Below are 9392 nucleotides of genomic sequence, written 5' to 3'. Positions count from 1 at the left end.
TCCCCTTGTAAAGTGGATGACGAGGGTGTTGCTCTCACACAAAGGCGTCATTCATCTCTCAGCTTAGACCAGCTTACGAATTTATGTAACCACATTGAATTCACATTGAGGGGGGAATCCATGAATCTGTTTTAACCTGAAGCATGGTGAGTAATTGATTGACTTATTCACCAAGTTAATTGATTGACTTAATTACTTCTTGCACATCTCATTGCACTTTTCTCAGGATGTATAGCACTGCTGTAGGTGTTTCTGTACGTCACTGTAGTAATCATGTAATGAGTCTTAGCCCCAAGTCGTTAGTTCTGCCATCATATATTTAAAGGAACGCCAGACTGTGGCCTGTTCGTAAACCCTGAACAAACCTTGCTCAAAAAGAAGCTCACATTAATGCCTGGCTAAAATCACTTCAGAGCTGTTACTCAATGTTTTTATTTTTCCAAAAAAATTGCTACTGCTGCTCTACTTTATGAAAAAAGCCCCAAAACCATTGGCATGAGGTACTTATGTAAAAAAACAACAAAAAAAAAACACAAGCAAAGTGGTATGCTAATAACTCTGCTGCTCTGTCATGCTTTTCTCCCTGCTCTTGTTACCCACCTAGGACCAGACATGCTTGATTGGGTAATGTAGAATTAAAATCAAGTATTTATTCGATTGAGTTTTTTCCTATTCAAATTCAGAAAGAAAAACATTCCAGGCAAAAAATTACACCTGGCATTCCGAATTACAATACAATTTCAACAGCATCTACATTTACAGCAAATTACCTTTAACTTGTGAAGACAACAAAAGTCTGAACTCAACACAATTCTTTGTTAGTAATTTAAACATCTGCAAAGTGCCAAAAGTAACACAATAACTGTAGGAATAAAGGATGAATACTTTTTCCCCCAGTTTTGGGTTAATTCACTTGCACCACACTCAATTATGCATCACCATTCCATCACAAACCACAATAAATCAATTAAATGTTATTTTAATATTATAATAAAACAAAAATGCACTCATAAGTAACACAACCATAACATTTGCAAAACCTTGCTGTCTGAACCGGAAAAAACACATCATAATAAACACTTGTGTTCTTGTTCTGAATACTTTATTCAAATAATCAGGGATAAGATAATAAAATTAATAATAATGATGTACAATTAATTATTATTATTAAATAATAATAATAATTATTATAATAATAATAATAATAATAAAGGGTCAATTTTACAACATCTCTCTCTCTCTCTCTCTCTCTCTGTAGGCTGCATTGTTATCTGACAATTTACTCTGACTCATATCACAAGTAAGTGATGTGAAATCTCTCACCTCAACACCCACCAAAGAATCACAAATAAATTGTGACAGTTATAAGAACTTTGATCATAATCAAGGCATAATAAATTAATGTGTAAGGAAAAGCTTTAATACAATTACAAAAACAAAAATATTTAAAGTATGAATTTACATGCTACAAAATAGTATTTCATGATCATATTGCCAAGCAGAGAGTTGTATTATCAATCCAATAAATTCATACAAAAATAAAATGAAACTAATTGAAGTTATACTGCCTCCTAGTGGTTGAATTACAAACATACAAACATTTAAACAAACAAAACCTCTGCCTAAATTGAGCTGGAATAAAAAAGTCTTGGAGTGAGGTATGCATTAAAGATTTGTAAAGCATTAGACTATGTAGAAGAAAACGCATAATAAAATGGGCATAGTAGTAAATATATATGTAAAATGAGTCATAAACTTGTTCTATTAAGTATTCAAGGTTTCTTATAAAACATCAGCAAATTCATTTATTTAAAAACATCTTTAAAATGAGAACATTTGAGAAACAATATGAAATAACCATTATATGAAATAGCAAAAGTTGTGCAAAACTATAAAATTGAGAATGAATTGTAGTGTGAAAAGTTATGTGACAAAAGTCACATAGTGTAAATGCTGACTTGTGTCTCAAGCTAAACCTGAGGTACTGTAAGAAAAACAGCAAACTTGTGTAGACATTGTGGAGTGGAAACATTGACAAATATCCAAGAAGGTTAAGGATAATCAGGCTGAATTTCTTCTTTGCAGTAACTGTATGGAACAACATCAGAAAAAAAAACAAGATTTTATTAAATATATTGAAAATGGCTTGAATTGTACTGTAACATCAAACATTACGGATCTGAATGTTAAACATGTGAAGAAATTGGTTGTGGAAGATTTCTAAGTAATTAGTATAAAAATAACTTGTAAATTCAGTGACAGTCTTGGAAAAAGATTGAGAAAGTATTATCTGATCATTAAGATTTAGTAGCTCACCTTTTAATAAAGCACAATATTACAAGCCCTAAGGCCATGAAGCAGGTTAGTTTAATCCACAAATGAGACCTGGAGTGTTTTTCTGCTTCACCTTCAAGTAAAAAATGTGATCAGTTTAAAACATGGAAAGTAAATGCCTACTGTACAGTATGTATACAATACTGATTTCCTTACATACTTATAAGGAAGAAATAAACTGATAAACTGTACACCAAAAACTATTATATTATAATACAAAGTGTTTCTAATTATATAACAAACATGAAGCATCATACAACTATTTAATAACAACTTATTGTACATACGTTTATACATATGTACATTGTGACATTATCTTTATATGACCTGAGACAAAACACATTTTTGCATAAACATATCAATGACATTAGATTAAAGATGACTCTATACCATAATTCTGGCTTCGGTATGACACCAGAACGCAACTATTATGGCAAATCAAATATGCAGCTCACAAACCAGAATTGGGCTACTGATGGCTGAAGGAGGAGAAGGAGAGCAGGAAGACGTCTACAGAGACGGCAGGGAAAGAAGAAGTGTAGGAGAGTGGAGGTTTGAGTGGGCACTTTAAATGTTGGTAATAGGACTGGTAAAGGGAGGAGATAGATGATATGATGGAGAGGAGAAAGGTAGATATGTTGTGTGTTCAGGAGACCAAGTGGAAAGGGAGTAAGAGCAGGAACATTGGAGGTGTTTAAACTGTTCTATTATGGTGTGGATGGAGAAATGGTGTAGGGGTAATCCTGAAGGTAGAGTACAGAAAAAGTGTAATGGAGGTGAAGAGAGTTTCTGATGAACGTGAAGCTGAAAGTTGCAGGGGTGATGATAAATGTCATCAGTGCTTATGCTTAAGAAGTCGTCAGGTTTAGCGGTTTCGGAGCAATTTTGGGAGGCACTGCCGCCTACAGGTGAATTTCGGAACAGCAGCATATGAAATACCAAATGTAGCTAAATTTTGATATCGTACTGTTTAAATATATAATATATACCGGTATTTTTCCAGTACTGGTACACCGAGCATCCCTTCATTAGATTATATTTTAAACATCTAACTTATTACTCTGTCAGCTGTTTGGAAAAAAAAAATCCAAGTAATTATGCATCTATCTTCATTAAAAAATAGTTTGGGTTAAAATTTCATACCCCAGGTGACTGTAATATTTTCCTTTAGGCTGCTGTGTTGAACTACACAGCTGTAGTGATGATCTCCCAGGTTCTCCTTAGGTATGATCACACTCCTTCTGGTCTGATATGTTCCATCACCATTAGACAGCACATCATTTATCTCATTATCCGCTGGCGGTAAATCTTCCCCAATCCATTTCACCTGAACCGATCTGGGAAAAAACCCGGTCACGTGACAGGTTACGAGAGTGGAACCGGCTCTTCGCCTCTGAAAAAGCCTGACCTCTGGAGCTGTAGGAATTAGGAAATAGGAATAGTTAATTAATAGATCATTAATAAATGTTTATCAGGGGGTGCATTAATATTGATATAAATAGCATCAGAAAGGTTATAACTCATGAATATACACATACCTTTCTTTATGGTGACTCCTGGAGCATGCTCTAAGAACAGCTTCAAGCGATCGATACAGGTCTTTCGGTAGAAAGCTGCTGTGATTGCAATCAGCACTGGATTTTGCTCCCTCTGCCTTTTATACACGAGGGCTTGAGGAACAGAAGCAATGTATGTCCTACTGTCAATATCTAAACTCAGGAAGTCTTTCCCATTGAATGCATGATTTAAAAAAGCATGGATGGTGCCATTAGAATAGAGGTCACAGCGACTGTAGCCTTGGTAGATATTAATGTCCGCCTGTGAGCCTGTAATTCAATACCAAGGAATGAGGGTTAATTTAGTGCTGTTTCAGGGTACAATACAATTGAAACGTGCAATCGTTTTTCAACTTCCCCGATTGACCTCCTATGCTGAAATTACAAGCATGAAAAGTGTTATTGCAAAACCCAGGTCTTTTTTTGTAATTACAGACTGTACATTAAAAAGCAGTGGTACACTGTGCTATTGATTTACGATTAATTACCTGTGAGATTAAATTGCTGTATGGCTGATTCGAGAGCTGTATTCATGGTCTGTCTGTTGTGTTGTGATATGACTCTGATGTCTTCCCAGTGCTTCTGGCCGATGGATGTGTTCAGCCATTTAGGGCACGGCGCAATGGAGTTTTTCCTGCTGTCATGGTAAAAGATGGTAACGTCGTTCACAGCGATCCTTTCCATGTAATTTGGCAGGTTGAGGCCTTCAGAGCCGATGAAAAAGCCACTTATGGAATGGACATCTGTGGAATAGTTGATGGGATTGAGTTGAATATCAGATACTTTCATTATTAGATCTTAGATATTAATTAATAGAAATATTCTGAGAATGTATTTATTGTTATATAAACAACTAAATGAGTTTGCTTAGGAAGTATTTATTGTACCTGCAAACTTCTGAGAATGTTTTTTTTTTTTACAGGTTTGTATTGGGATGGTTCAGAGAATGTTCTCATAATGTCAGGGAAATATTCTCTAAACTAGGGAGGTGGTAGATCAGTGCTTAAGGCTCTGGATTACTGATTGGAAGGTCAGGGGTTCAGGTGTGCTGTATCGTGGCTGACCGTAACTTCATGTTCACATGTCCAAGTGTAAATGTAAAACACTAACTGTTTTCATAAACAACTGCACAGTGTCCTTAACTTTCATACAACAATAAGGACACATAATAATCCATATCCTTTTCTTCCTGAGTTAAACATGCTCCTGAGGTTCCACTGTTCCTGCCCCTCTTCCCTCTATTTATCTTCCCACTTCATCCAGGCCTGCATCTGAATAATGCTCTCTTTGATCTCTACGATTCGAGACCACTCTGTGCAGCTGGGGATGGTTTCTCATTAACGCCGTGAGGTTCCATCAAATTACGGAGTAAGAACGGGAGCTTTGAGGATTTGGATTTGGACTGTAGGAAACCCATCACCATCACTGCACACCTCAACATCATTTATTTGTAATAAATGGACATTCGGTGCAACTCAGAGGATGATGGGTTTCCTCTCGAGTCTGGTTCCTCTTAAGGTTTCTTCCTCATGCATCTCAGGGAGTTTTTCCATCACCACAGGCTCATCAGGGACAAACTTACACTTATAAAGAACACCTTATTCATTTTTATCACCACATTATCTGTGTAAAGCTGCTCTGAGAGACAATTGTTAAAAGTGCTATACAAATAAAAATTAATTGAACTGAATTGAATAAAGAAGTAAACACTCACCATCACCAAACAGCTGGAGAGGATACAGGAAGAAGACAAGAATATAAAGGATTTCCCTTTGTTTCATATTCAAACATATATTTAATTGTATTTTTGTATGGATTTCCGCTTAGTGTCAACACAACTGACTTACAAAACAAAAGTGAAAGTAAATGTGTTTTACTGGTTGAAAAAGAAAAATCTCTCTGTGTAAAAGAAATGAATAAATAAAGGAATGAATAATTAATAGTTTTTGGTTATTTGTACTTCATCTCAGTGTTAAACGGTCAAATAAAACTCCAAAATGTTCAAGTAAAACATGTATATGTATAATGAATGTTTTTAAACAAACTACAAGTCCCATAAACACATAATGTGATCTGGACTAATCAGATACTGCTATCTCATCCGGGTATTATTTTTGTACACTGGCTCATGCCTGGCTGGACAGCGGGTGCTTCTGGGATATGTAGTTTCAATTTAGAATAGAGGCGCTTTTCATTGTGTATGTGCAATGTTGCTCAAGGGGGAGAAGACTTATATATGAATACATACATTAAGACTTAAAATGTCACTTATCATCCAGCAACAGTGCTCTAAATTTTTTATACAGATTTCTGTACTAAATCCTCTTTAACAGGGTTTAAGCTTGATATTATGACAGCTGCAGCATGATGAACATGTATTTAATAGAAATAGTCTGTTTAATGGAAATGGGAATTGCTTGAACTTAGAATTTATAGATTAGTGCACTAGTTTAGTAGAAGTAAAGATGCAAGAGTCAAATAAAACATTAGACATTTTTTTGCGTTACCCATGTACAACCACTAGGTGGCAATCATTCCAATGTAAGAAATTAAGTAAATGGGAAAGATTTCTTTGTTTGTGTGTGTGTGTGTGTGTGTGTGTGTGTGTGTGTGTGTGTGTGTGTGTGTGTGTGTGTGTGTGTGTATACTTGCATTCTTAGCGTTGTACTCCCTTCTATTCCACTAGGTGGCGGTAAAACAACAAACCTTTCAAAATCAATCCTCAAGTCTAATAAACAAGAAAAAAGGCAGCAGGAAAAGAAAAGAAGGTGGAGGAATAATAATAATAAAAAAAGAAAAATACTACTAATAAAAACGAATCCTTATACCTTGTATGCAGTCCTGAAATATTAATAATTTAAACTTATTTGTGGAAATACTCTGTAAATATCGCTAGGTGGCAGTGCATTCGCCATAGCATCTCATGCTCAACAAATTCATTCAAAGAAGAAGAACGATTAGAATAGAGCACGCATGCGCAGAATGCAGGTGTATTCTACTGTTGGCTGGTGAACGTGGCGGTGCTCAGACAGGAGGTAACGCGTTTTTCTGAAAACTCTTCAGAGAAAATTGTATAGTTTTTATAGAGTTTATAGGTTTATTTTGCACAACATTTGCAAAGATTGATACAAGTCTTTATTATTTTCCCTCCAGATGTTTACTGTTCTACATGGATTCAGACTGATGTACTGCAGGCGAGCACGTGGTTGGGGGTGAAGAGATGAAGATGAGGATGAAGGTAAAGTTTATGCATTAAAAGTTGTTTTTGGGGAAAAAGGAAGTTTATGAAATAAGACAATGAAACCCCACAGTGAAATTTATAATATTTGAAATGGTTTACTTTTGTTTGTAGTGGATTTCAGCATGTTCAGGACGCCATTTTGAAATTTTCTCCATGTTGATATCTCAAAATGTTCAAAACGTCTCCAACCTGCAAATGTTCATTGGTGTAATAAATGTGCTTGTGGTCTGATTTATAAATTTCAGGTTCCTTCACATTGTGCCATCATGTCTCCTACATCTGACCTGGATGTATAAAGTCCACATGGACTAAGGTGAGAGTTCTGGATTGTTTAGAGTCATAAACGTACACAGGCTGTATTGTACATTTGTAGTGTTTAATTTGTATTTAATCTTATTTACAGATTTCCCTGAGTAATCTTCTGGGATCCAAATCCCTGATTGCCTGGGATTCCTGGTAAGCCATGGGTTCTTTGTAGATGTAAAGTACAATCATCTTGGATTGAAACGTACCTGTAAACAGATTTAATGGAGATCCAGATGTCCATGATTTATGATCAAAGGCTTAAAAACTAACATTACAGATCTATTCAGTGATTCTACTAGGCAGCTTGTGTAACATTTTAAATCCCCAATATAAATGTATTTTCTCATGTTAAGTATGTAACTACCTCCACACCCACACGTTCTCCTCTTGGAGGTTGCAGGCTGTTCAGCAAGGCTTGGTCTCACACGTGACTTTGTCCTTTCCTGTATGTCTGCTAGAGAAACTCGGGGTGGTTTGAGGCCTGACGGCGTTCCTTTTGCTGTCAGGTTATAGAAACCTCGCACATATAAACTTCACACTGCTACGTGTTGATGTGCTCTTTTGAGAAACTGCACCTTCTCTCTCTCGTCTCGCAGGAATCCCGCGTTTGTTGAGGAGACGCATGAATCGAGACTGAAGCTGCAAAATCAGGATCCAGTGTGCCTGTTTTTGTAGACTACGATAATGTTTCTGTGCTGCACATAGTTTTGCTTTTGTTCATTTTATTTCCTCATTTTCTGGAGAAACGTCTAATTTTCCAGTGTACTTAATCAGCTATATGTAGAGGTCTGAAATTACAATAAAAAGATTCTTGAATTCTTCTAAAATGCCTCAATGCCTTTTTATTTTCTTATGTCTATTATTGAAGACAAAACCCTGATACACTCTCAACCTAGATTAGATTCAACTTTGTCATTACACATGTACAAGGCAAAGAAATGCGTTTTAGGTCTAACCAGATGTGCAAGTGCAGGATATACAGTGTTTACATGATTTACATAAATAGTATTATAGGAGTAATTTACAGATGTGTGCACTGTGAACATAATATACAGATGGTTATTACTATAAACAGAAATCACTTTTGTTTGTGTGTGTATGTATATATATATATATATATATATATATATATATATATATATATATATATATATATATATATAAATGGTAAATTAGGTAATGGTGAGCAGCAATGCAATGGATATAGAGTAGTGCAAGTGAGTAGTGAAAAGAGCAAGTGTGCAAATGACCATAGTTTTTGTGTAAACAGTCCATTAGTGCACTAACGAAGTGTGAGGTGTGAAATGAGAAAGTGATGGATGGATTGATGGATAGATGCAACCTTGTAATATCAAAGTATCAAGTTTACCATCTACCAGAAGTGCAAATAGTAGAAATTGTGTGCAAATTGACAAGTGCATATACATTTTTAAATATATGTACAGCATGTGGTGTGTGTGTGTGCAACAAATATCTCTCTCTCTCTCTCTCTCTCTCTCTCTCTCTATATATATATATATATATATATATGAATGTAAATTAGCTTTTTTTTCCGTGTTGATTTTTGCTGCCATTTAAACGAGTCGATGTGATAACACATGGTTTTCAGAGCTTTGCTCCTTTAGGACCTGTTGTTTGTTTATTAATTGTATTTCTGATTAAAAATTCACACACTCGCTCTTATGGCGGTTTAGCGATCCAAAACTTTTAAAATAATATCAAGAAATCTAAAACTATTTTGTTGTTTATAATATAGCTCTAATTTTTTTCTAATTTAACATTTAATTAGTAGTCAAATCCTGTGGGAGAAAAAAAGCACAAAATAGTTATTTTTAAAGCAACTTTAATAACTTAAAATAAAAAAACCAAGAAACAAAAAAAAAACCTGAATCACGTGGTTTCATTCCGTTATCTTATTGGATAAACAGGAACTCGATCACAGCGAGACAGGAAGC

General features: G+C 35.2%; 1 protein-coding gene, 2 long non-coding RNA genes and 1 other non-coding gene across 5 annotated transcripts; 2 read left to right on the top strand and 2 right to left on the bottom strand.

Annotated features, from left to right (window-relative positions):
• Nucleotides 1-1394: 1394 nt before the first annotated feature.
• Nucleotides 1395-5874, bottom strand: LOC124382047 (class I histocompatibility antigen, F10 alpha chain-like). Of its 2 annotated transcripts, none has more exons than XM_046844135.1 (6): nt 5605-5874; nt 4379-4633; nt 3873-4160; nt 3478-3750; nt 2317-2407; nt 1395-2088 (listed from the first exon to the last, which is right to left on the bottom strand). In XM_046844135.1, the coding sequence occupies exons 1-6, from the start codon at nt 5669-5671 to the stop codon at nt 2052-2054; spliced, it is 1011 nt and encodes a 336-aa protein (XP_046700091.1). In that variant the 5' UTR covers nt 5672-5874; the 3' UTR covers nt 1395-2051. The 2 variants fall into 2 exon arrangements, with proteins under 2 accessions (XP_046700091.1, XP_046700092.1); XM_046844136.1 differs by having other exon boundaries at nt 3873-4004.
• Nucleotides 5875-6775: 901 nt separating this feature from the next.
• On the top strand, nt 6776-8264 carry LOC124382080. The gene is made up of 5 exons (XR_006924972.1): nt 6776-6925; nt 7044-7128; nt 7377-7444; nt 7535-7587; nt 8034-8264. It is a non-coding gene; the product is annotated as an uncharacterized LOC124382080 (long non-coding RNA).
• On the bottom strand, nt 7487-8027 carry LOC124382081. Its single transcript, XR_006924973.1, has 2 exons — nt 7802-8027; nt 7487-7643 (listed from the first exon to the last, which is right to left on the bottom strand). It is a non-coding gene; the product is annotated as an uncharacterized LOC124382081 (long non-coding RNA).
• On the top strand, nt 7832-7965 carry LOC124382309. Its single transcript, XR_006925018.1, has one exon. It is a non-coding gene; the product is annotated as a small nucleolar RNA SNORA9 (small nucleolar RNA).
• Nucleotides 8265-9392: the final 1128 nt, after the last annotated feature.

Source organism: Silurus meridionalis, chromosome 29 (assembly GCF_014805685.1).
Source record: "Silurus meridionalis isolate SWU-2019-XX chromosome 29, ASM1480568v1, whole genome shotgun sequence".
NCBI classification, from domain to species: domain Eukaryota; kingdom Metazoa; phylum Chordata; class Actinopteri; order Siluriformes; family Siluridae; genus Silurus; species Silurus meridionalis.
This window is presented reverse-complemented; position numbering and strand designations above follow the sequence as displayed.

What these genes read in the sequence shown, in the direction of transcription:
- LOC124382047 (XM_046844135.1), bottom strand. Translation starts at nt 5,671, where the DNA reads ATGAAACAAAGGGAAATCCTTTATATTCTTGTCTTCTTCCTGTATCCT. An exon ending in TCTCCAGCTGTTTGGTGATG is followed by an intron (nt 4,634 to 5,604) that starts GTGAGTGTTTAC and finishes ACTATTCCACAG; the next exon opens with ATGTCCATTCCATAAGTGGC. An exon ending in AAATATTACAGTCACCTGGG is followed by an intron (nt 2,408 to 3,477) that starts GTATGAAATTTT and finishes TTTTACTTGAAG; the next exon opens with GTGAAGCAGAAAAACACTCC.